The sequence below is a fragment of the Danio rerio genome, chromosome 8 (genome assembly GCF_052040795.2).
Source record: "Danio rerio strain M-AB ecotype USA chromosome 8, GRCz13ab, whole genome shotgun sequence".
In the NCBI taxonomy this organism is placed as follows: Eukaryota; Metazoa; Chordata; class Actinopteri; order Cypriniformes; family Danionidae; genus Danio; species Danio rerio.
In genome coordinates, this window is record NC_141028.1 from 24,975,120 (window position 1) to 25,002,486 (window position 27,367).

At 34.5% G+C, this 27,367-nt stretch overlaps 1 protein-coding gene across 2 annotated transcripts in view; it reads left to right on the plus strand.

Moving 5' to 3' along the window:
- Positions 1-9,435: 9,435 nt before the first annotated feature.
- Positions 9,436-27,367, plus strand: part of samd10a (sterile alpha motif domain containing 10a) — a 30,039-nt gene continuing 12,107 nt past the window's right edge. The window contains exons 1-2 of one of the 2 annotated variants that reach the window (XR_015497241.1): positions 9,436-9,578; positions 17,537-17,718. Coding sequence is in view for 1 of the 2 variants with exons in the window: in NM_001110398.1 (NP_001103868.1) it covers positions 9,566-9,578; positions 17,537-17,718 (195 nt within the window). In the remaining variant the exon portion in view is untranslated. 2 annotated transcript variants of the gene reach the window in all.

Below are 27,367 nucleotides of genomic sequence, written 5' to 3' on the forward strand. Positions count from 1 at the left end.
TATTATTATTATTATTATCAATTTCTTTGGCACAATTTTTTCAAAACAGTCTTAACATTCTCTAAACGGTGAGTCCAAATTCCAAAACAGTCATGACAGTCAATCATGGAAATTAAGGTTTTAAAAAATCTGATATTTGTTAAGAACAGTGAATAGTATATAGAAAAATTAAATAAATGAACATTTGTATTTATCAGTCTTGGGGAGTAACTAGTTACATGTAACGGCGTTATGTAATTTAATTACAAAATAAAAGTAACATTAATTTGTTACAGTTACTGATAAAAAATGTACAATTAAATTACAGTTACTTGTGTAACTGTTAAAGATTACAAATGGGGTGACATCTAAAAATTTTCTTTAAAAATATGGGATATGTTGATTGATATTAATCTGTTGCTTTGCCTGTTTTTGATGTACACGATGCCTTTTAAAATCTTGGTGGCCATCCTGTCACTATTGTTGGCCTTGCCAGAGATTACACGTCTTCCAATTGCATGCTACTGCAGTTTAGGATTGTGAATGTAGTGTATATGTAGTGATAACTATATATAGTTTGCATATATAATTTGGTAGTATATGATAAATAGATAACGCAAATTGTATTGCAACTAGAGGTCATTTACCAAATTTATCAGACATTACAAACAATGTTAATATCAGATTTTTATGGTGTTAATACAAATGTTTGATGATTGAATGAACATTGTTTTGAGTGTGATGGCTTACACAATGCAAAATGACTGAGCAGTTGTGAAGAGTTTGACAATTTAAATAAGAACTGACTTATTAGTTTTGATCAATAAGCCATATGCAATTAGTTTCTGACCAAACTAAAGACAATTGTACTTACTGTTTGCACACATGTGCCAAAGCATTTGCAATATGCTTAAATCAATAAGAAATGCCACTTTTCAGTAAACAACAAGCTAATTATTCAAAGATCTATACTTTTTGTTTAGAAACAAAATCAATCAAGAATTGAGCCAAAGTAATTAAGAAAAACTAATGGTAATAGTAATAAAATCAATCCTGACTGGAGTAATAATTTCATTTAAAAATGTACAATAAGTTATAAATGAATATTTAATTTAAAAAGTATTTAGCAATTAAATAGTTTTTTACATTTAATAAATGATGAACAGAATAATAAAAAAACATGAAAAAAGCTGACCCAAAACCTTATATATATATATATATATATATATATATATATATATATATATATATATATATATATATATATATATATATATATATATATATATATATATATATATATATATATGTGTGTGTGTGTGTGTGTGTGTGTGTGACCATTTTTGACGTACTTTGCATTTTATATTTTATTTATGTGAAATCCAAATATGAACTATTTTACGAGCTCTTCAGGCATTATGACCTATTTTAAAAGCTCTTGCTTTCTAAAATAAACAGATATATCCTTAGACTACTGATGTGGTTTGATGTGATGTCTAATTATTGGCTATTTTCTAACACTAAATGAGATAGAAGCATATGGCAGATCAACATATGGACTAACAAGCTGTAGGCAACAGTCACTTGTTCACACACAAACACGGCCACACAGCCATATGGAACAAATACAGTTTCACTCAGATAAACACTGAGAGTTGGATTGTAAATACTAACAATTACATGTCAATACCAAAACAGGTCTAATGAAAAATATATTTAGAGAGTGTTTCCTGCTCTCCATGTTTGCCCCGTGTAGGATTAAGAGCAAAGCTGAACAAACAAACAGTCATTGAAGTTAGCGCTCCTCTCTCTTTTTATTGCTGGTACATCCGTTCACAGCACTTGTACCCATGGCAGTGGTCAAAACTGTGGTTGTGTTGCAATCCTTTAACTACAGGTCTGTGGATGAAGTGAGAACTCCAAACACACTTTACTACTCATAGACCTTAATTGTGCATTGGCTAAAAAAGCCACCCAATCACAAACCACCAGCAAACACACACACCACCGCAAGACTCTCTTCAAAAATCCCAGCAAGGGCGAAACACACCATGCCTTTGTTTGGTTGCAGTGGCTAATTAGCCGACAGTGTTTACCCTGTTTCCAGGAGCTGTGCTGCCCTAATGTAGAGGGTCAGGAATCTGTATAAGCAGGCTCATATTTGCACTTTTCCGAATTTGCAAAAGCCCTGCCGATGTGGTTATATACATTTGGAATAAAGAAATCAGTCTATATTGTTTGTGTACGTTACTCTTTTGAGGATCAGACAGCTGAACTGTATAATAAACAGAATGACTGATAAAATGTTTTGTGAAAAATTTTTTAAACTATGAGCATATATTAGGAGTAGAGATGCCCAAACTAAGGCCAAAGTTGGCCCATGGTAACCTTTGATTTAGCGCGCCTTCCCATCTGAGAAGAAAGAGAGAATGATGGGTTTGCTATAGAGATTGTCATTTAAGATTAAATCGCAACCTTTATTTTTTTTTTATTAAGCTACAAAAAAACTTAACTGAAATAAATGTTTTAATTTACATTCTGTAGTTTAGACTAAAATGTAGATACTGTCACCTGATGGATAGAGGACAATGCAGAGGCTTTGGTGAGCAAATCAAGGCAAGGCAGATTCTGCTTGACTAGTGTATTTATTCAGCATTGAACTCCACTCAGTTATAAATGGCATTGTTTTGATTGCAGTAAATTAGAATTAAAGTTATTGTACACATTGTAAAATAAATTAGTAATTTACACATGTCAACTTTAATGTATAATAGTTTGGTATATTTATCTTTGGCACACAGCTCTCAATGATATTTTGTTTTTGGCCTTCATATGAAAAAGTTTGGGCACCCCTGATTTAGAATGTCAGCTTTAATGCTTCAAACGCCTTTTGTTGCAAATATTTTGAATGTGTGAATTAATCTATTGTCTTTTAGCGAAACAAATATTTATCTAAAAATCAAACAACTTACTTATACTGATCTGTACTTAACAAAATAGATAAAAGAAGAATTAAGTAAAAAGAGACTTATTCTGACCTGTACTTAAAAATTAATACCTGTTTTAAATATTAAAAAATGCAGCTTTAATAAAATAAGTTTAAAAGTGATATTTTCGTTGATTTATCTGTTAATTGTTTTTTTTTTTTACATATTACATTCTCCAAATTTGTAAAAAAAAATATATATATATATATTCTTGGTATATATTCTTGGTCAGGTAAATAAAATGATCCAATACAACTTGATCCAATACAGCAAAACATATTTAAATTCTTTTCATTGTGTACAAATCTTTCATTAATTTTCCTTCGGCTTAGCCCCTTTATTCATCAGGAGTCGCCACAGTGGAATGAACCACCAACTTATCCAGCATATGTTTTACATAGCGGATGCCTTTCCAGCTGCAACCCAGTACTGGGAAACATCCATACACACTCATGCACACCCATACACTAAAGGCTAAAGCTAAAGGCCAATTTAGCTTACCTAATTCACCTACGCCAACATGCACCAACATGCAAACTCCACACAGAAATGCCAACTAACCCAGCTGGGTCTCGAACCAGCAACCTTCTTGCTGTGAGGCAACAGTGCTAACCACTGGGCCACCGTGTTGTCCCATTGTGTACAATCTTTTTAGATAAACTGTATCTATCATTAGAATTCAGCTTATTCCATTAATGTTCCCAAAGAATTCCAATTGCAGGCCCGTAGCCAGGGGGGGTTTGGGTGATTTGGAAGACTGCCCCTTAATAACAAAGTGCAGAATTTGGCCCCTATATAAGCTCATTTGTCTCATTTTTGACAGTATGCCATCATAAATTGTGAAAATAACCGATAGAAGAAGGCTTTAAGACAAGTTTTTAATTATTCAATTTTACAAATTCTGACTGCAAAAATGAGCTAGTCAGTTTGTTATTCACCTACAGGCTACAGTTTTTAATATGTTTTTAGTTAGTTTTTAAAAAGTTTTAACAGGCTCCTAATGGGTTTTTTTTTAGGATGCATGACAATACATTAGTATTTTAAAAATAAATATTTTTTCATACTTTCAAAATTATTCTAACTAGTCTCTAACTAATTCTAACCAACTAACTAATCTCAGGCGAGGCAATGGTGCAGTAGGTAGTGCTGTCGTCTCACAGCAAGAAGGTCGCTGGGTCGCTGGTTCGAACCTCGGCTCAGTTGGCGTTTCTGTGTGGAGTTTGCATGTTCTCCCTGCCTTCGTGTGGGTTTCCTCTGGGTGCTCTGGTTTCCCCCACAGTCCAAAGACATGCGGTACAGGCTAAATTGTCTGTAGTGTGTGTGTGTGTGTGTGTGGATGTTTCCCAGAGATGGGTTGTGGCTGGAAGGGCATCCTCTGTGTAAAAACTTGCTGGATAAGTTGGCGGTTCATTCTGCTGTGGTGACCCTGGATTAATAAAGGGACTAAGCCAACAAGAAAATTAATGAATGAATAACAAATCTCATAACATTATTTATAAAACTGTAATAACTTCTAAATGCACACTAAAACAGTTTAATTGCACATTTCTAAATAAACAGTTTGTGGTAAAATAGTATGGTAAGCACTTTGACAAAATTGTAGGAAATAGATTTGCTGCATCAAAAAGTGAGCTTATGATCACCATGCAACAGGCAAATGCAGCAAAGAATGTCACTAAAATGCATTTGAACCTCATAATTTAATAAAAAATGTACAAGAATAACTACAAAAAGCTCTACTTTTTCTGAAAAAAGAACCACCCCATTCAATAGGCTGGCTACGGGCCTACATTGACATTAACAAAGATTCCTAACATGCTTTGTTTGAAACTAAATGTGAAGCTAAAATTACACTTAATTTAAACCTTCATTCATTTATTTATTCAAATTAAATTTATAAAGTATACTATTTGATTTTTTTTTGTTAGTAAGATAGAAAGTTTGGGCTTGGAACATTGGTAAAATGCTAAAATATATTTATAAAAAAAGCTATGAAAATGAATTTAATTATGATGCTTATCAAGAAAGTTTTAATATGATAAAAACAAATAAATATGTTCGTTTTAAAAAAATCAACCCAAAGTAAAAGAAACGCAAGATATGTACTTAATTTAGTTTGCTATACTTAGCTATGTTCATATTGCTTACATGCTTTCTATAGCTTAAATGTGTCTTGAGGATGATACACTTTACAATTTTTAATAAAGGCCCTTTGACTGCACATTATCCTTTTAAACTGTTTTGAATGAGGTCCGTTTTAAACACCATATGTCCCAGCTCTGGCTTGTTTCAAATGATTTTCTAAAGAAATGTTAATGTGGGTCACCGCCCTCATATTATTCACCAAATGTTTGACAAAACCTGCACAGTAAGTTGTTGGCACTGGCTTTTCCACTACCACACCGGGCACACATGCACTATTCTTCACAACCACCTCCACCCAGGAAGTGCAAAGGATATGACATCACAATGAACCGGCTGTTCAGCCCTCAAACCCTCATAATGCACTTCTGTACTGAGCAGTTGGCCGAACCAGCGGTCATCAGGTGTAATGATGTGTTACACTTCAAGTAGGGTGGAGCCCTTTTTCATTTCAATCACAGTTTGCACCTTGTAGAAGCTGAACATAGTGAATGGTTTAAAGACCGCTAAACAGATTACAGGGTGTGTGCATGGTCAAATGTTCCCTAAACCATTAACAAAACATTTAATTCGGCCTTTCACTTGGCTAAAGTTCTCTCTTGCTCTCTACATTTTTCCCCAATGTTGTCTTTGTCAGAAAATTAGCACTAGGCATCAACATTCAACTCTTGGTGGTGAAATCAGTTGAGTCAATTTTATGTTTGTCTTTGTTTGTTTGGTGTGAAGTGTGGCTGAAGACTGGCACTTTTCCACTACGCATAAACTTACGGAAACAAGACAGTGAGTGTTTGTTCTCTGTCCACAACCAAGAGTGAGCATTATTTTCTTTTCCTTTTTGGCAAAAAAATGTATAGAAGTTAGTACAGAGCTGGGTGTTAAAAGTTTTTTAAAGCACATTACTCTGGTGTTTGGCCCACAGTTTGTTTTACAGATCAGCTGATGCATTACATTCTGCAGTTTACCTCTTTTATCTACTTCTCCAGCATGAAAGTGATATTTCAGCCAAAGTGAATATAAATCTGCTGTTAATTTACTCACACAGGCCATCTAAGATTTGGAAAACTGGATCAACATCTAAAGGAATTAATTTTTACATTTGAAGTTGAAAATGTAATCAATTAAGTTAGAAAGAAAACTTAATTCATTTAGGTGTTGCATACTGCAGTAATTTAATTAATTTTTACACTGTAGGTGCTTTTTCTGAGGAACATTTGAGGTTTTTAGCTGGAAATGTGGTCTGTGGTGATTCAGAAAATGTAAATGAATGCTTACGTCTATACAGACGAAACTAAATTAATACCCATGACTCCTGACAATTCAGTGAAGGTAAATGACGGGTCTGTGGTAGAAACTGAACATTATTTACATTAAGGGTTACTTCTCAATGCACTTTACATAGGACACAACAAAAAAAAACATTAAGTGAAATGCAAAAACGGTACAACAAAAATTCCAGCATAAAACAAACAATCAAGTAAAAGCAATCTTAAAATAAAATATTTTAGGATGAGAGCCTTTATTACTCCTGAAATGAAGCTGTCTTGGTAATAACTAAAAAAAAAAAAAAAAAACACTTGCAAAGGATTGCACATTTTGAAGTTGTGTGCAAGGTGTTAGGAGTTCAGCTAGATGCTGAGAAGCCTGAGCATTCAGAGCTTTGTGTTAGCATTAGCAATTTATAATCTAACAGTTAGTCAATGCAAAGAAACAAGGACTGAACTTTGTGTTACACCAGTACAGGACCAATCTCAGTTCTGCAACCATCCATAAAAAAACAATAAGTAAACTTTAAAATAGAAGTCAAAAACTCCAATGAATAATTCATCAGGATAATTAAGTAATGTATCATTTTGATACACAACACAACACATTTATTGTCCTTTTCCTTTACAAACAAATGGCATCTCATATGTGAGATTTTTCGTGTGCATGTGCGCCTTTATGAGACAGGAAGCTCATGCTTCAGTCAGGAACAATGCAGAAAAACAATTAATTAAAACCCCTATCCATCGCCAAATCATTTGGTAAAAAATGTCTTCAATATGGCCAGTTTGAAGGAGGAACTGAAAAACAAACAAAAAAAAAAACTGAAGGTACAACTATAAACACCTAATGACATTGGTTTTCAGAAACACTGAACAAAGAGAAAAAGCTATTTTTTTTATTTATGTTTTTAGTTTTAAAGAAGCCTTGGTAAAGAATATGGCCACAATAGTTTAGTAATGTACTGTGAGTTTAGACCACGGAAAGGTTTATAAACATAGAACAAATGGTCATTCTGTGTAGCTACTATAATTGGCAACCGATATAAGAGGGGAGACAGAGGTTACAAGCTTTCTTTTTATTTTGGCCATTAGAAATGGAGCTGCTGCAGTTGGAAACAACTGCAGATAAAAAAGCACATTGAAACAAAATCGACATATTGAATAAGGCATCAGAGGTGCTGCTGATCAGAGGAAAAGGGAGACAGAGTTCATAGCTCAGACAGAGGCTTATAGGGTCCCACACAGTGAAGTTTTGAAAGCCTGGAAGATGATTATTACTGAAGGGGCCCACATAGTGAAGTTTTGAGAGCCTTGAAAAGAAGAGCTTGAAAAGAGAATCAAATAAATAAGTGATGCAAACAGAGCCACACACGCACAAAACTTTGTCAGAATGTTGGATAGAAAACAGCCATTTTAAAACAGACCTATAATTATTAAAAATAGTAGGGTCAGTGTAATTACTTTAAGGAGACAGACAGAACCACTGCATTTTTGAAGCAGGAATTGAATATAGCCAATTTATACCGATGGGCTGTTGAATGCTTGACTCACAGTCACCATAATAATTTTACTAATTATGATAGAAATTAAAAATAGTTATTAGATGTTTTACAAAGCTATTTATTTCATGCTCCAATATGGCCCAACAAACAGGCTATACTGTATTCCCAAGCCCACAAACACAAAATTCAAGCAAACTACCCCCAATTGTTGTTTTAGTCAACATCTTTAACACATTTTAAATATGTCTGCTTCAGTTATTAATTTAGTGGACTTTTTTTTTTAAGTTATACCGACATACTAGCCAAATTCTAATCTATTTCAAACGTACAATCCGCTTTTGACATAGATTTGATAATTTGACCACAAAGATAATTTACTTTGGGGTTGTGTTCAAAAGAATAAAGAAACTTAAACAGGTGACATGCGAGTAAAAGATGACAGAAAAAAAAAAACTAAATTATTTCTCACCTTTTTTAATATCTATTCATAATTATGAATTAGCACATCAACAATCTTGTACAAAAATATAATAAGACGTATCTTAAATTAATAGTTATTAAAGAAACAATACAGCTTGCAACTTTCCTTATGGTGTGTTTAGCCTACTGCTATAGTCACCTCTCATTGGCTAGCTGTTCAATAGTTTCCGCTTCTTTGTATAAAAGTGATAAAATGCGTACCTCATTTTGCCTCAAAAGGTTTTCATAAGTTGCAAAGTAATGTTTACCTTCTTAAATAGTTACGTTTGTTGATAGTTAAAAAGGTAAAAAAGGTTCCTAGAGTGGTCTGAAAAGAGATACACTTGTGGTTAGTTGCTTTTGGAGAGAAAAAAAGTTCAAAAGGGTTCACAATGTCTTCTAAAAAGTTGCTAAATCTAGCAACAAAATTGCTAAATTGGCAAAATAGGACCTGCTTGAGAATTTAGGTGAAATACCTCCCTCTAGTGTTTACAGTGTTAGGAGAAAATATACTTCATTTGTTTAGAGGCGGTGTCATTTATAACTCGTTTCACTAACACGCAATATTAATGGATGGCTGTATACTGTGATTTTAGACTATTTCCGAACTTTGGTGATAGAAGGGTCACAAAAACTTATCCCAATAATATGCATGTTTCCGTTCACAGACTAATTACAGGCTTTGCTGGCTGCCACTGAGACGTGAGAGAGAATCAGACGACCATTTCTCACGAAACATAACTTGGTAACAAATATAAAGATTATAAATAACCTAACACACGAAGCTTGGGGGTTTCCAAATGAATAACTCATTTTAATGACTTTTTAAAATGCGATGAAAGTGGCAAATATTTTCACAGACACGCTGCGCGCATTAAATAACGATATCATTAATGTTATTTATAAGGATATTTTATTTTAAATTTAAAATTAGTTTTTAATGTAAGAGATCATATGTTTTAAACATTACATAAATTATGCAATAAAGAGGCGTAGGCAATTTTTCACAAAATATGAAAATCTTCATGCTGTGGGGAGGCGTCAGCAGTGCGAGCAAGAGCAGCGAGACTCATATTTCACACTGAAGCGCGAGCGTCGATCGCCACACACTGGATGTACCTGCTGAAGAAACACCTTTCAAGAGAGCCAGGGTGGAAAATGGGGCACTTCAGTTCTCAACTTGTTATCTAATTGGGGGGTTGTTGCTTGTAGCAGAGTCTGGCTTTCTGATATGGCAGTGGACGGTAAGTAATTTATGTTTACTTCATTCATTCCAAAAGAAGAGTCAGTAGTTATGGTTGACTGCAAGCTGGGGATATTGCTCGAACTGTTTCATAAATATTATAGAATATTTATTTAGCTTTTATATGAATTTAATTTCAATATTCTAGCGTACATTGGACATTAGTTTTACTACAAAAGTATTTTTTTACCTTGATAAGACACATATGCTCTCAAGATAGCACACACAGTGACATCACACTATATCTACAGAATCAACTGAAAGATAGTTTCAGAATCATTATTGTGTGTGTATGAGGATGTTTGTGTATGAGGGTAAATACATTTAGGACTTCATTGTGCACAGTGTAACAGCCTTTTACTATAATCTAGGTCAGATAATTGTACATATAATTGTTTGATGATTCTACATACAGAAGTCATTGCTTGAACTTAATTTGTAATTAAGCAATATTTTTTTTATTTCTTTCTCTCTCCAATATGGGTGTAAAATCAAAACAAATGTGAAGGTTCAGGAAAGGATGGTCAGTTTTTGGGAACATTTTGTGTTTTTGTTGTGTAAATTGAAAGTTGTTGATTTGTTGTCCCAGCTTCATACTGAGGAACTCATATACAAAATTTTACATCCTTACCCGAACCATTATTTTCCCCTTCCACCTATATTATTAAATATCCATAACACGAAGACACAAAGTTTAATCTCCTTAGTTTTTTAAGTGAACCAGTTACCTGCTGTGTGGTTTGGGTTGCTACACCACTTTAATGAAGCCTTGCATATTCATTTTGGCATTCATCTGCATGGATAATGAAGCCAAACAGATCTGAAGCAGCAATAGCTCCACACTTCTCTCTCCCGGTCTATCTGTAGCTCATTACTCCACACAGATGTTGTGTTTCTCTGCCTTTCCGAAGTTCAAACCCCTCATGCTGTTCAGAGATCTCTGGCACACATGCTTGGCTCTCACATGAGACTGCATCGTTAGTTCAGTCCAGTGGGTGCAGCAGGTGAGAGAAACACCTTGGCCTGGTTTTAATTATGTGCTTGTGCTTTAGGGGATGAGCTGTCATGGATGATGGATCTCTAGATATATTATGGATGTAGGGATTTATCTGTGGTTGATTATATCTTTCATGGAGTGAAATATTACTTGTATCTAGTATTACTGACATTTTGTAGGATTACATAGACAAACGACTGGACTTGTTTAATTCATTTTTTGATTGATGGATATGGTGAATTACTGAGCTAAAGTTGGGTGGTTGCAACACAGGATCAATGTGAAAACGTACCCCCGTATACATTTTTGGAGAGTGCAAATTATGTAGCCAGAGGTATGTATTAGTAATTGTCTTTAAAATTAACACTTTGGGGCAGCATGATGCCATTGACGACTTTTGTTTCTTTTCGCGCCATCAGTTGACCACTTACCTCCATTTGAATGGCTTTTCCGCTATTACCAGTTTGCCCAGTAGCTCACCGCGTATGTCAGCAGACTTGAGATGCAGAGAGGTGTTGACAAAGACAACATTGTTTGAGTCCAGTAAATAACAGTTCCAGAAAGCAGGTAAAACAAAAACAAAACATAAAATTAACAAGTAAATAACAGGGTGAGAATGTGGTAAGATATACAAATTTGGTAAAAATCAGGCAGCCCGCAGCCTTGAGGGCTTTTCTTTTTCTGAATCGCTTTAAAAAAACAAAACTGTAGGTTGGGTTTAGGGTAGGCATTGGGCATGTTAATCAGTGCTTTTAAAAACACTATGGGTTGGGTTTAGGGAAGGGGATGGGTGGGGTCAGTCAGTCAGTCAGTCAGTTGACAGTGGCCTCTGATGGATTCACGCGAGAAGAGGTAGTGCGAATGGAGATCTGAAAAAGCATACTCACCGGCCTCTGGTGGATATGCAAAACCAAAAAATGCAAAAAAGCATACGTTCTGAGTCGTATTATGCGATCTCCTGAAATGTATATAGTGGTACATATCAATAATGAGCCTGGTTGGTTACAGTAAAGTAATCTTAAATTTTATAAAGCAGTTGGCTTCATTACCCAAATTTGGGTTGAAACAATCCAGCATTTTTTTTTTTTGTATGGGTAGATTACTTACAAATTTAATCTGTGACTGATCATTAATTATGTTTAAAATATCAAGTAAAACTAAATATAAAAAACAAACCTACAACTGTGTTGTAACAGTAATATAGATTAGGGCTGTGCAATTAATCAAAATTCAGTTGATTTTGATTTTGGCTTCCAACGATTATGACAAAACATTAATCGAGATAAACGATGTCATATCTCACCCCTTTTTGCAATACGTTCCTCTGTAATGCTCAGTGTCATATGAAAATGAGTAAAAACGTACTGTAATGTGACTTTTTCAGCATGTAAAGTGACAGTATACTATATTCCTGTTGCAGACTGTTTTAATTATTATTAATCAAACAACAAGAAACAAGGACAACATCACTCACTGCTCTTGACTGAAGGACTTTTGTAGCTTTAATAAAAAAACAAATCAAGTTATTTTCTTACAGTGAAGATGCTTAAAGCACAGTTTCTTTCATATGTTTATTCCGCTGTATTTTTCCTCTTTCCTTAATTGTGAGAAATTTGAATTGAATTGTAGAATTGTGGAATGTTGAAGGCGTAATAGCAACCTTATTTACAGGGAGGAAAACTACGTAACGTTTTAAATATTCACATAATCAAGCAGCCCTAATTTAAGTATTCATCCATTAATATTATTATCTAAGATGGTTACTACCCGGAACATGCTTTTTGATAGAAAAATAATAGTATTTTTTTAAGTATTAAAAGTTGATAAGTCAATTATGAGGAAATGAAGGCCCTTAAAAGGTATTAAAAAGTCTTAATCACATTGTTATGAGGTCTTAAACTTTGTTTAAGCTTTGCCCAAAGTGTTGACTCCAAAAAAGCATAAATATATTTATTTTTCTTCTAATATTAAGAATGACATGCTCGATCCACGCAACTGGTTCGGGCCGCGCCCGGCAAAGCTCCTCTGTCCATGTGATGTCATGTAATTTGCGACAAACACGGGAAGGTGATGTGATGCTCTCTACATGTAGCGAAACCATAGTCTTAAAATGTATTGAAATGACCTTTAGGATTCCTGCATATACCCTGTTTAAAGAAATTAATACTTGTAATCAGCAAGGCCATGTTAAATGAAAGTAAAGAAAGACATTCATATTGTAATAAAAATTTTAAATAGACGCTGTTTATGCTGAAATAAATGTATCACAGTTTCTGCAAAATATTATTACACTAATAATATGAAGAATGTTACTAAATCAGTATATTAAAAAGATTTCTAAAGGATTGTGACTCTAAATTATAGAGTAATGGCTGCTATAAATCAGCTTTTCCATCAAAGAAATCAGTTACATTTTCAAATACACTTAAAGATAAAACAGTTATTTTAAATTGCATTCGATATAGCTGTTAGTACTACACTTTTCATTAAGTCAATGCAGCCTTAGTGAGAATAAGAAGCTTAAAGTAAAACCATTTAAAATGTACCAACCTGAATCATTTAAACGGTAGGGGAAATGTAATAATCTCAGCTGCCTATAGACTTTTTCCTTTCCGCTTTGGTGGGTCAAGCGTGAGGTTTGATGAGGAGAAACTCTTTCTAGATTTAGGGGCACATCTTTTTGTGCTCGAATATAGAAAATAAGAGCAAACATCTGTCCAGTACTAACAGGCCATGACGTGTTTTCACCCTCCAGCCACAGCAGCGCGACATCTCTCTAATGTCTGCTTCAGAGGCTCCGTGATGAAAGCCTGTGTTCATCTGTGACTCCATCCCAAATGCGTTCATACAGGCAGGCATCCCCCATGCACTCTTGATGAGGACGGCCTTTGTAGCCGCCTGTGAGGCTGCAGGGAACGAGAGCAAAAGACGTCCCTTTTATCTCATCCAGGCCTCCACCTTCCAACACACATACAAACTTAGAGCCTTTCCCACTCATAAACACTTGCATGCGCACACACACAGATACCAGCACACATGCACAGAGATGACTGATTGTAGTCGTTTGTGCCAAGGCTAAGGTAGTGATTAGAAGCGTGAGGTTTTAATGAGCACATACACACACTGTATCTGTCTCTGTCTGTTAATGCACTGGCCTCTCGCAGCTTGTGGGAGAAAATCTGCTTAGGCTGCCCACCGCCTCATTTACAGTCATCAACCAAGCGAAACTGTGCCGTGATGGTCTGCTCTATTGCTTTTAGAAATATGCACATTTTATTTCCACACACTGACACCCGAATTTATATGTATTCACTATTTTGTTATTTAGTGTAAAAGGGGCACACTGTAAAAAAAAAAAAAAATCATAAATTAGCATTTTTTTGTATTTTGTGCTTCATGTTTTTGTGTTTTTGTTTGTTTGTTTGTTTTCCTGGTTTATTTATCCTTTTGAATTGAATTCTGAGACCTTGATCTGTCTTCCAACAACTTTTAACCTTGACGCGCTCAAAAAATGACTTTTGTTACATTTTTCAATGGTGATTTAAAGTGATATAGTATCTGGAATGAGGTATATTACAGTACAAAAATGTAATATACCAAAAATGTAATATACAATATATGTAATGTAATATCGTAATGAGCTGCCAGTCCATTTTCTGTTATTTTACATATTTATTTCTTAATATATTATTTATTATACATTGTATTATTATTTTAAACTACTAAAATGTCAAAAACAGTCACTTTGTTGAACTGTGGAGTTGAATTTTCAACATCAAAAGTTGACAGCAGAGATCAAGATCCCATAATGCAACTCACAACTGTAAATAAATAAACCCAAAACACTTGTAAATTTACTGTTATTTAGCCAATATTTTTAATAGTGTACACTACCTTACACAAGTTTTGTCGCCTATCCAAGTTTTAGGAACAACAAATAATAACTTGACTTCTAGTTGATTATTTGGTAACAGAAGTGGTTCATTAAAGGAAAAGCCCTCTAGATTACGCTTATTTTACCAAAATAAAACATGAATTTATATTTTATAAAAATAGAAACTTTGCTTGGACAAAAGTCTTGTAATTTAACAGAAATAATGTTGAGTATAGAATATAAAGTCATGCTACAGTGGAAAAAGAATTAATATTGTGCATGAGCTTGGAGGACTGCATCCATACATCTCTGCAATGACTCAAATAACTTATTAATAAAGTCATCTGAAATGGCAAAGAAAGCGTTCCTGCAGGACTCCCAGAGTTCATTAACATTCTTTGCATTCATCTTCAATGCCTCCTCCATCTTACCCCAGACATGCTTAATAATGATTAAATCTGGTGACTGGGTTAGCCAATCCTGGAGCACCTTGACTTTCTTTTCATTGTATGAGGAGGGCAATCCGACTAAAGAATTTGCCCTCTCCTGTATTTTGTAATGTAATGGGCAGCACATGTCTTGATACCTCAGGCTGTCGATGTTGCCATCTATATGCCGCTATACTGAATGTAACCCCAAACCATGATTTTTTTTCTTCACCAACTTGACTGATTTCTGTGAGACTCTTGGGTCTATGTGGGTTCCAATAGGTCTTCTGCAGTATTTGTGATGATTTGGATGTAGTTTAATAAAAGATGCATCAAAAAATCTTCCTTCTGCCACTTTTCCAAATGATCAACTAGAAGTCAAGTTATTTTGTTGTTGCTCTTACAAGAGGGATCAGCGACAAAACTTTTGTCATTTTGTGTAGTTTGCTAAAAGTGAAAATGTATGCTATGTTACAAACTCGGAATTTTAATTTTTTTTTATTTACTAGAATAGTTCCCCTGTTGCAAGACAGTTCATTGTGGTCTTTCATCAGCCTAACAATTTGAGCTCTGTGTAGCTTGATTGGTTAAACACTGCATTATATTTGTGCAACAATGAAGGGTATTGTCACGTCTGGCTTATAGCAGGTTGAGTGATGAGTCTGAATGGAGCCAAACAATTAGTTTATCCAAACACTTCAAACCAAAGAAAACAACAAACGCAGACATCTCAGGGGTGACCTAAAACAACTGACACCGAGTGCCAACACAAGCAGGTATATATAGTGAATCAGACAAAGGGATAATGAGTAAACTAGATAAAAAAGGGGTGGAGACAATAAACAGCCAAGGAAACTAACTAAGGAAAGCAGGAAAAGCTAAAGCGATGAGGAGTGAAAGCACCTAAAAACATAACGGAAAAACAGAAATTATAATAGGACAAGACAGGTGCTGTCACAGGTATGATTTTAAGGAATATAAGCATTGCTGAAACGTCCATCTTGAATAAACTTTAAATTGTGTTCCAAAGCCTCTGCCAAATGCATAAAAGTATATTATGTGTACTAGAATGGTGTTTTTTTAGATGGGGAAATCTTAATACATGGGACAGATGTTTAATTACAGTACTAGATTTACTCATTCATTCATTCATTTTCTTGTTGGCTTAGTCCCTTTATTAATCCAGGGTCGCCACAGCAAAATGAACCGCCAACTTATTTCTAGATTTACTTTCACCTAAAAATGGAACAACTCAAAACAACAAATTGAGGCCTGAAAACAACACACTGAAACATTTTTTCATAATATAGAATGTCTGTGTTCAACAAAATCACATTAGTGAATACTTAGTATGTACTGTCATTTCTGTAATAGACGTTTTAGGCTAGTTTTAGATGTAAGTCTGTGAAATGTGCTGTAGCCTTTAATTTCAAAGGATTTTGTAAGTAAGCATATTTGAATTGGTAGCTTTTTTCTTTGGTTGCCCAGTTTTTTTTTTCAGTTGTTTCCATGGTTACTGATTATGTTGCACACCTGTGGCTGATTTAGCTATTGATAATATCTTATTTTTAATGCCTTTTTTACTAATAAGTTTGTCAGTTCTCATCTGTGCTCTGCCTTGCGTTCTTGTTGTCTCCAGTGGGCTTTGTTTTGAGTTCTTGTAAATAAACGGGACTGCTGCAAATAGATCTTGGATCTACTCTCGTTTTTCGCAACCAGCTGTGACTGTTTGTTGTATACTCACATTTTCCATTCCCCTTTCTGCTCTGGATACTAAAAATTTTGCGGATATATTTTGGCATGAGAGATCCTAAAAGACATCTTCACAATGTTTATAAAAACGTCATGATCCTGCCAACCTATTTTATATTATTTATGAATGAAATTGTAAAATGTGACATGCATACCAATCCAACTTATGTAAATGTTTTCCATTCAACATTGCAATTTCGACACTGTGCAGCTTAAAGTCAAGACATATTTTGTGGACAATATGGCAAAAGATGACCCAATTTAAATGATGTGTAATGCATATTTTATAGCAGGGATATCTTAATATCTCAGGAATAAGTTAAGTCTTTATTAATGACATTTTCAGTTAACTGTATCATGAATTGCAAATCCGAGTTTTGTCTAGCTCAGCAAGAACTGACGTTTCCAAGGCTTTTAGTATTTAGCAGCTCTTAAAGTTTTTCTTCCTGGAAATCTGGAGACTCATATGCTTTTCATTAGATTATCCCACGGGCTACCAATGCTGTGCTGTTTTATCGTCTTCTGACACGCTAATGCATAATTTTTCCATTAACTTTGCTGACTAGTATCTTTAGGTATTATTTTGGGAAGAATCCAGGCCGCCCAGTCAGCCTCGGGAGATATGGGTCATTCAAACAATTCTGTTTGCCGAGGCTTAGCTTGTTCTTAAGCCTAAACCTTAAACTCTTCTAGCAACCACCAAAACCTTAATGAAAAACCCAGTCCTTCAACTGACCCATAACCACAGCATTTTTGATGGTCACAAACACTGGATCTCCCACAATGCACTGATACAAGCCTGCTGACTGACAAAAAAAGATTGCTGTACTTGTGAAAACATAAAAAGGATTGAATGTGTGTGTCTGAATCAGTGAATAAAGGCCAAATCTTTTTTTTTTCTACTGCAGCGGCCTCTAGTTTTACTTTTTGTCGCCCTGCGGTGGAGTACAGGGCTCTTCCTGAGGACTTCAAGTACCAGTTGAGTCGTTGTGCAGGTGGAAACCTTACCTGGCATGAAGGGCACAACCGCAAAACTGCAGGGGGTCGAACGGTCAAACTACTGCAGCAGCCTGGAACAGAAGGACTTCAGGTGAGACAGAGAAAGAAAATCTTTAATAATCTTAAAGAAACATCTTAGCCCACATTTACTTATCATACGATCTAGACGTCATTTCAAACATGAGAAAGAGTATGCAGTCTTTTACATTGAGTAAATAATAGGAATAATATTAAAACTGCAAGCAGCAATAAAAGAGATGAATAATATAACCATGTTGTTTATTATTAACTCCTCCTTGTATAAGCTTTAGAAGATCACCTATTTATATCATTCATAATATTTAATTATTTAATAAGATTTAAAATAATAATTATTTCATCATCTGCTCACCCTAATGTCATTTCAAACCTTTAAGAGCTATAGTTTTGTTTAAAAGCTAAGGATTTCTGCATTACCATAGAAAATGCAGGAAAATTAAAACACAATCTTTTCAACAAAAATCCTGGGTTCCACATAATTCATTTTTTACAAATATTTGTAGATTGAACATTTAAGATGTCCCAAAAAAATAAGATTTCTGATGTTTCAACTTATTTCAGTTGGTTTGAACAAGCAGCAACAGTAGTTTTGTGTGTAAACAAGCTACATCAATCTTGGTAATTAGTATGTAAACAATATAAAATTTCAAGTTAAATATTTTTATTGTAGAAATTTGAGCTTCTCTTCCTTGAACTACAATCTATCTATCTATCTATCTATCTATCTATTTATCTATCTATCTATCTATCTATCTATCTATCTATCTATCTATCTATCTATCTATCTATCTATCTATCTATCTATCTATCTATCTATCTATCTATCTATCTATCTATCTATCTATCTATCTATCTATCTATCATCTATATATATATATTTATTTATTTTATTTATTTATTTATTTATTTATTTATTTATTTATTTATTTATTTATTTAATTATTTTTTTTTTTTGCATTTACAATTTAAAGAATTACATTACCCCTACCCTATACCATAACTTTGGCATTGAAAATATTTATCATTCCAGAGTTTCTGAGTTGACAGTGAGAAAACAGAGTGTACCATATTTGTTTCGTCCATATATTATCATTTAACATGAGAGGCTTGGCAACATCTAAAAGAAGTAACATACAAAAGAGGTGCATCTTAATACAAATAATATAATTGAATAAATAACATAATAATAATAAAAATAGCAATAATAAAAAAAAACAAAATATTCATATCCTCCAGGATCACAAAACCTTCCAGATTTGTCAAAGTTAACAGTGAGTCAATACATTATGTCATATTTTGAGTCAATTTGTTATCATTTGAGATGAAGTGTTTGGTAACATCCAAAGAGAAAAAAATAGAAATAACATAGTAGAAAAAATAAATGTATTAATAAAGGAGGACTATTTGTCTTGCATTTCGAGCCTCGAATCATGAATTTAAACTTTTCCAATTGAATGCAAGAAATCACTTCATTTCTCCAGCCAGCATGTGTTAGGGGTTTACTCTTTTCAACTTGAATAATATTAAATGCCTTGCTAGTAGTGTAGTGAAAGCAATAACCGAATGTATATCTTTACTGAGATCTATATTCTCAGACACGACACCAAAACTGCCCATCAATGGATCTGGGTCAGTTGGAATGCTATATATATATATATCTGTTCGTTTGTTTCAAAAATCCCTTTCCAAAACTCTTCTAGCATGGGACAAAACTAGAACATAAATGTATGAGCAGTGGTAGCAGGTGATTGTGAACATCTACCACATGCAGGGCTAACATTTGAGTAAACTATTGCTAATTTAGAGTTAGTAAAATGTAGTCTATGGAGAACCTTAAATTGAACTAAACCATTTCTAGCACTGAGTGAGGATAAATGCACCTGAGTTAAGGCATCTGCCCATTCTAGATCGGAAAATTCTCTGTTCAAATCATTTTGCCAAGCTTCATGAATAAACTCCCTGGTTCTATGGGTTTATAGATGTAATAATCGAAAATATGCTTGAGATGAGTCCACTGCCCTGTGCGTTCAACTCAAGCAAATTCTTAATGGGTGATGTAGGGGGTATTTCTAGGAAGGAAACAAATACCTTCTTAATGAGACTCCTAATCTGCAGATATCTAAAAAATTGAGATATAAGTAATGAAAATGACCTACAAACTCTTCAAAAAAACAGAATGTATTGTTTAAGAATAAATCTTTTTACCCTTTCCTCCCTTATAGAAAAAGTAGAGTCCATGTAAGATGGTGGGAAAAACTGTTAGAGACAACAGGACCCAAAATGGAAGCTGACTGTAGACCAAAATGTCTTTTTTAAATAATTTACTGCAGAAATTACATTGGTATTTTTATGTAGCAATCACATAATTTTTATCATTACAACCATTTTAGGACCAAAACTGCATGTATTTTCACCTGAGGTTGTTGTAATGAAATAAGTGAGATAGACCAGTGCTGGGAAAAAAACAAAAAAAAAACTGATTACCATATTGATGTATCATATGAATAGATAAGACAAGTAACTTTACTACTTGCAGTGCAAATTCATTTGACAGCTATGAAAAATGGTGGTGTAGGCTATAAAAACTTAAGTTATTATATACAGCAGAACTAATGCTATGGAAGCTTTCAGATTTTCCATATAGTTTAGTCATTAAAAGGTGCCATTAGAGAGTTTGTATGCAGATATAATGTATATGGCTGTCCGACGTTGCATGATTAATGGTGGGAAAACATCTCTCGCCTTTCAGAAACAGACTTGTATGAAAACTTGTGCATTAAAAGAGATATAAGAAGGGGGATCTGGCAATGAAGTGCTCCCTTTCTCTTTCCAGCCATCCATCTAAAAGCGTGTTTAGTTTGTGGAGAAAGAGTAAGACGCTGTTAGGCCAGCGGGTAGAGAAGAGAGAAACCACTCTCCTCAGAATGGCTTTTAAAGTCTTGTGGGCCTCAGGTCACATGAGCGCTGCTGATTTGAGCATTGCCTCTGAGAGTAAAGATATGGGTCGTAATGTGTGTTTTTAACTTCATTTGATCTCCTGCATTAGCATATTAACGAAGCGAGTGCCTCTAGTCGGGTCTGCAGAGCTTTGTGGGTCAAAGTCAGTCTCGCCCGCGCAATTAGACTCCTCTTAGATTTTTTACGACAGGTTTTGTACATACTAATTAGGCCCAAACTTGATTTGGTTAAACTGAGATAGATAATAGTATCTTAATGAGTTTGTGTTCTGCCTTTAATTAATAGCATTCAAAAGTAATTACTTAAGGCAGGTCCAGTGTTCTGTGGTCATTTCCATTTCTCGTTTTCTAGTGCTAAATTAGTTTTTTTTTATCTCCTCTCAGCTGTTCAATTGGAAATTTTGTGTCTACTGGATTAAATATGAGGATTTAAACTAATTTGCTAAATTAAAATGGTGCTAACGCATTTGATAGGAGACACTTTTCTTTGAAAATAATGCTTTAGTATTGGGGCGCCATTATTTAACAAATGGCTTTGAAAAAGGTTTATTAAAGCTTCACTTATTTGATCCAAAATACAGTAGAAACAGTAATCTTGTGTTGTGTATATTCTTTTACAATTTTAGACTGTTTTTGGTAACACTTTAGTTTAAGCACCAATTCTCACTTAGTGGTTGATTACCTGTCTATTATTAAGATTTGGGCTGTTTATTTGTACTTATAAAGTTCATATTCTGCATGATCACAAATATTAACTCAATAGTTATTAATAAGCAGCAAACTAGGAGCTAAAAGTCATAGAAAATGGATTGTTAATAGGAAGAATTAAACAAATAAATTGTTACCCTGTTTATTAAATGTATTTATAGTAGGTTATCCCATGAGGCAGCCAAGCTGAATTACCTCAGTCATCAGGGTGATACAGAAATCTCTATAAAATGCTGATTTAGTGTTCAGGTTTCTTGAAATGAATTGAAATGTACTGCTGAACCCAAGTGAACTAATTAACAGAGATTCGTTTTAAAAATGTACCCCTATATACATTTTTGGAGATCATGAATTATGTAGCCAGAGCATTTCATCTTTAAAATGAACAATAAGGGGAGGTATGACGGCGTTCCTTTTCTTGCTTACCAGCTGAATCACAAAATCTTGTAGCCTGAAGTACCAGCGGGGTATCTAAACCTGCCAGGCACACTGTTGATAAATTTTGGTAGCCCGACTGGAATAACAGTATACCCGGTTGCGCGACTCATACGTCGGCGGACTTGAGATGCATAGCGGAGTTGACCACAATGACCGGGTTTGAGTCTGGTGATAAACAATTGCAGTAATTAGGTAAGACAAAAACAGAAGCCAAAAAATAAAACAAACAAGTAAATATCAGGGTAAGGACGTGGTAAAATCTGAAAACGTGGTAAAAATCAGGGGGCTTTTCTTTTCCATAATTGCTTTTTAGGAAGGTGTATGGGTGCGTTAATCTGTGCTTTAGAAAACACTATTGGTTGGGTTAGAGCTGTGCAATTAATTGAAAATCCAGTTTTTGGCTTCAAACCATTATGAAAAAACATTAATCGAAATAAACGATTATTCCATCATAAACCGCCTCCTTTCCAGCTCTACACTTTTGTTGCTCTGCACAGCTCAGTTCCACGGGAAAATGACTAAAAGCATGTACTGTAATGTAACTTTTGCAGCACGGGATGCGCATCATTCATTGATTTACCTTCGAATCATTCATGTTTTTAAACGTGCGAAAGAGCGCATGCTGGTGTGTGTGTGCGCGTTTAGCCTCGGAGACGAGCATCTAACACCATCTAAATGCGAGCGCTTTAATGCTCAAATACATGCACATTTGGGTCAGTGCACGGTGTTTAGTGATTATTCATATTAACCCTCATTTGTGTAATAAACAAACCAGTTGAGAATCAAAAGACACGTGAAAGAGAAACCATGTCAGAGCCGCACTATTCTTAAAGTGACATCGCGCAATATTCCTGCTGCCGACTGTTTTTATCATTAGTCAAACAACAATTGGAGAAAATCCCTCACTGCTCTTGACTGAATGACTTTTGTAGCTATAATTAAAGTTTTTTTTTTCTTACAGTGAAGATGCTTAAAGCACAGATTGTTTCCTTTTTTTATTCTATTGTATTTATTTCCCTTTCCTTATTTACAGGGAGGCAAATAACTGTATATATACAGTTGAAGTCAGAATAATTAGACCTCCTGAATTATTAGCGACCCTTTGCCCAATTTCTGTTAAATGGAAAGATTTATTTTCAACCCATTTTTACACATAATAATTTGATATCTCGTTTCTAATAACTGATTTCTTTTATCTTTGCTATGATGACAGCACATTATATTTTACTAGATATTTTTCAAGACATTAGTATTCAGCTTAAAGTGACATTCAGAGGCTTAATTAATGTAATTAGGCAAGTCATTGTATAACAGTAGTTTCTTCTGCAGACAATCAAAAATATATATTGCTCAAGAGGGCTAATAATATTGAGCTATTAAAATAAGTTTCAAAATATTTAAACCTGCTTTTATTCTAGCCGAAATAAAACAAATAAGCATTTCTCCAGAAGAAAAAATATCATAGGAAGTACTGTGAAACATTCCTTTGTTAAACATCATTTGGGAAATATTTATATATATTAAAAAAAATCACAGAAGGGCGAATAATTTTGACTTCAACTGATAATCATTTTGAATAATAGTGATTACAATTAAGACCAATATAATCGTGATTATGATTTTTCCTATAATCGAGCAGTCCTAGGTTGGGTTTAGGAAAGGAGGAAGGCTTGTCAGTCGATTGGTCAGTCAGTCATTCAGTTAGTATACAGTTAAATAAAAGCAGCCCCTGGTGGATTTACGTGAGAAGTGCAGGTCTGAAAAAGTTTACACAGCAGCCTCTAGTGGATTTGCGAAAACAAAAAACGCAAAAATACATAGCTCCTGGGATGTATTTTGCTCTTTCCAGATATGTATACAGGGGTACGTAATCAGAATGAGCCTGGGTTGGACCTAATACATAAATACATAGAAAAAAAGATTATATTACCTAAAATGATCAGTATATTCTTTGCATATACTTGATAAAGAACAAAGATTTGTATTGTTTTACTAACCGCATATATTTCCAGATTAATTGATTAACGTTTATCCGTTCATCCATTTCAAGTCTGAAATGCCAGTGCAATCTCTAAATGATTCACAGGTCTTGCTTTTTTTCTGGTGTAATTGGTAGAGGAACAGCAGACATAAGGTCAGTCTTTTGAACTTGGGTTTAAATTTGTTGGATTTTGCTGAACCGGATCACAGTGCAAAGGTTCAGGCTGTTTGCCTTTGATTTCCAAAAAGTGAATCCATGATCAAAAGCTTGGCGTGATCAGAGGTCCATGTTAATTCATTCCTCCGGAAAAACCCAAACAGAAGCTGATGAGATTCTAACTATCCCCTGCACTTTTTTTAGCCTTAATTTAAACCACCGTTAATGAATGATACACCTTCTTAGCCTCTTCCTACTTTTGTCAGGGCAGCGAAACAGCTCTGTTTTATCTCTTTCCCCTAATGGCTTCATACACAAATGCTTTGTTCAAACCCGCTACACTTATTAGTGTTTTTCTTAACAATGCAGGTTGGTGTGTCTTGCTACATAAAAGACTTACTGACATCTCACCACACAGTGTGCTCATCCCAGACATAAAGAAGAAAAGAAAATAGAAAGCATGTCACTTTTATCTCAAATCTTTCCCCACTTTCATCAGCACTGTTATTATCGTCTATAAACTTTGCCAAGACTCGCCGTTTCTCACAGCCGTGACATCTCGGAATGATCAAAGACTAAATAAAACAAACTCCAGTCCTTATTGACTATTTGTAGTCAAAAAATGTGACTATTATGTATTCGTTTGTGTACTGGGGCATTTCTGATGGTTAGGGTTTGTATTTTGCCTTTATTGTGCACGCACTGATCCTTCGGGGGTCTGTGTGAATGGATCCCGGGCTGTAAATAATTAATAGCACACGTTCAAGTGGTGTGACTTCCTCTCACACTGACAGATTCTGTCTGTAATGTATAGACTCTCTCTGAACCATTGCCTATAGGGACTTTGTGGAGTAAGAAAGATTGCATCAGCTTGCCCTATTATATGAGACACTATCTTCTGCCAGAGAGTGCAATTCAATGATGATGCTCATTAAAATTGGCAAAGTTTAACAGTTACTGGTCACATTCATTTACAAAATTCGCTTTCATTAATCCAACAACTAAGCTGCTTTATTATGTAGTGCATATTTTACATCCTTAAATACTAGTACATATTTTTTAGATGTATTATTACATACTAGGACTTAAAGGGATAGTTCGTTCAAAACTGAAAATTCTGTTATCATTTACTCACCCAGTACTTGTTCCAATCCTGTTCTTTCTTTCATTTGTTGAACACTAAAGAAGACATTTTGAAAAAAAGCTGTAAATCTGTAACCATTATACTATTTAAGTCAATTATCACAGGTTTTCAGTGCACTTCATTGTATCTTCTTTAGTATCTAACAGAATAAAGAAACGTATAAAGTAATCACTAAGAAACGTATAAAGTAATCACTAAAGGGTGAGAAAAGAGTGAGTAAATTTTCATTTTTGGGTGAATTATCACTTTAATCATTAAATATCTGTGTTTATTTGTTAGATACTTGTTGCTTATAAATAGATCATAGCTTAGTCAGGGTTGCTTTTACTCATCTTGTCATAGTTAGAATAGACACCGTACACCATAGAGTTCAATTAAAAGTCTTTCTAAGAAAAATAATAGGTCTTACTAAAACATTTCTAATAGGTACTAGTATTTAAAAAAAAAACTAAATAATAATAATAATAATTTTGCCAGTGATGGGTTGCAGCTGAAAGGGCATCTGCTGCATAAAACATATGCTGGATAAGTTGGCGGTTCATTCCACTGTAGCGAGCCCAGATTAGTAAAGGGACTAAGCCGAAAAGAAAATAAATGAATGAATAATAATAATAATAATAATAATAATAATAATAATAATAATAATAATAATAATAATAATAATAATTAATAAATAAATAAATAAATAAATACATACATACAATAATATCTGCTGAATATGTAGTAGTAGATAACCGATAATTACCTGTATCTAGCTATAAGTATTAGTATGTTTTTATTGTTTTGAGTGTTAAATGAGTGACTAATGAAAACTAATGAAAAAATGCTATCTACATAGCATGAATATAACACATACTAACACTAGTATGTAATGATTAAGTACTAGCATGTACTGTAATAATAGGCACTAGTGTCAATAATTTAATTGATACTCTACTACCTAATGAATAATTACTGGTATAAAAAATATGTATTGTCACAACTAGAATAGTTGACATCCTAATTATGACTCTCCTAAAAATGTTAAAGATATTACTAGTATCAGTATAGAATAGTTACGAGTCACTACTAAAATAAACAGAATTATCTAATGAATGTGTAAGAATAACTTCTGTTTAAAGTACATGATATAGGAACCCATCACTGGGAAACCCATGCACACTCATTCGCACACATACATACACTATGGACAATTTAGCCTACCCAATTCATGTCTTTGGACTGTGGGGGAAACCGGAGCACCCAGAGGAAACCCACACAAACGCAGGGAGAACATGCAAACTCCACATAGAAAAGCCAACTGACCCAACCGAGGTTCGAATCAGCGACCTTTTGTTGTGAGACGACAGCACTACCTACTGCGCCACTGTGTCGCCTGTGTCTGATTAAAACGTCAGTAAATGTAGTTTAGTGTTTTGTGTTATTTTAAAGATTATAAGGACAAAATATATGTGCATGGCAAATTATTTATATTGGATACTGTAATATTTACAATAAACAACAAATGTTCATTTTCAACTTCATGGTGACACTAATAGAAGTCAGAGTGGCAGATTTGCTCAGTGTGCTTACATACTGCATGCTCTACAGAGAGCATTAGAGACAGCTATTAGAGAGCTGCGCATCACACCCAAAACCAATGAATGGAACACTCACTTATTCAGCCAATATGTGTGCATGCATGCATGAATACATGAATACATGTATGTGCATGTGCAAAAATGTATGTGTGCGATTTCTTGCTGTTGCAGAAAGAAAGAATTCCCCGCTGCCCTCAAGGGCAAACACAGCAAAGGCAGAAAGTAGAAAAATGCCTGAGGGAGAAAGAGAGAGAATGAGAGTGAGGGAGTTGGGGCAAAAACTGTGAAGGAGAAAGAAAATTGAAGATGAACTTGAGGGATGGGGTACAGATGGCGGCAAATGGCTTAGAAAAACAAAACAAATAGAGGGAGAAGGGAGAAAATGGAGAACTGTGATTTTGCGAGGATAAATGACTGTTAATGAAATGGAACACTGGGGAAAGGAAGAAAATATGCAAAGCGCAGGGACTGAAAATGAGTTCTTTTGTGAAACCAGTTTTGCATCAGGACACCGAATTTACGGCGACCCAACACATTAAGAAATAGAAAATATAATGTATAATAGAGATGCTAATATTGCACACATTGCTCACGGTTTGGCTCCTGCCATGGTTTCAGTATGGTTCGGTATACACTCACCGGCCACTTTATTAGGTACACCTTACTAGTACCGGGTTGGACCCCCTTTTGCCTTCAAAACTGCCTTAATTGTTTGTGGCACAGATTCAACAGGGCAC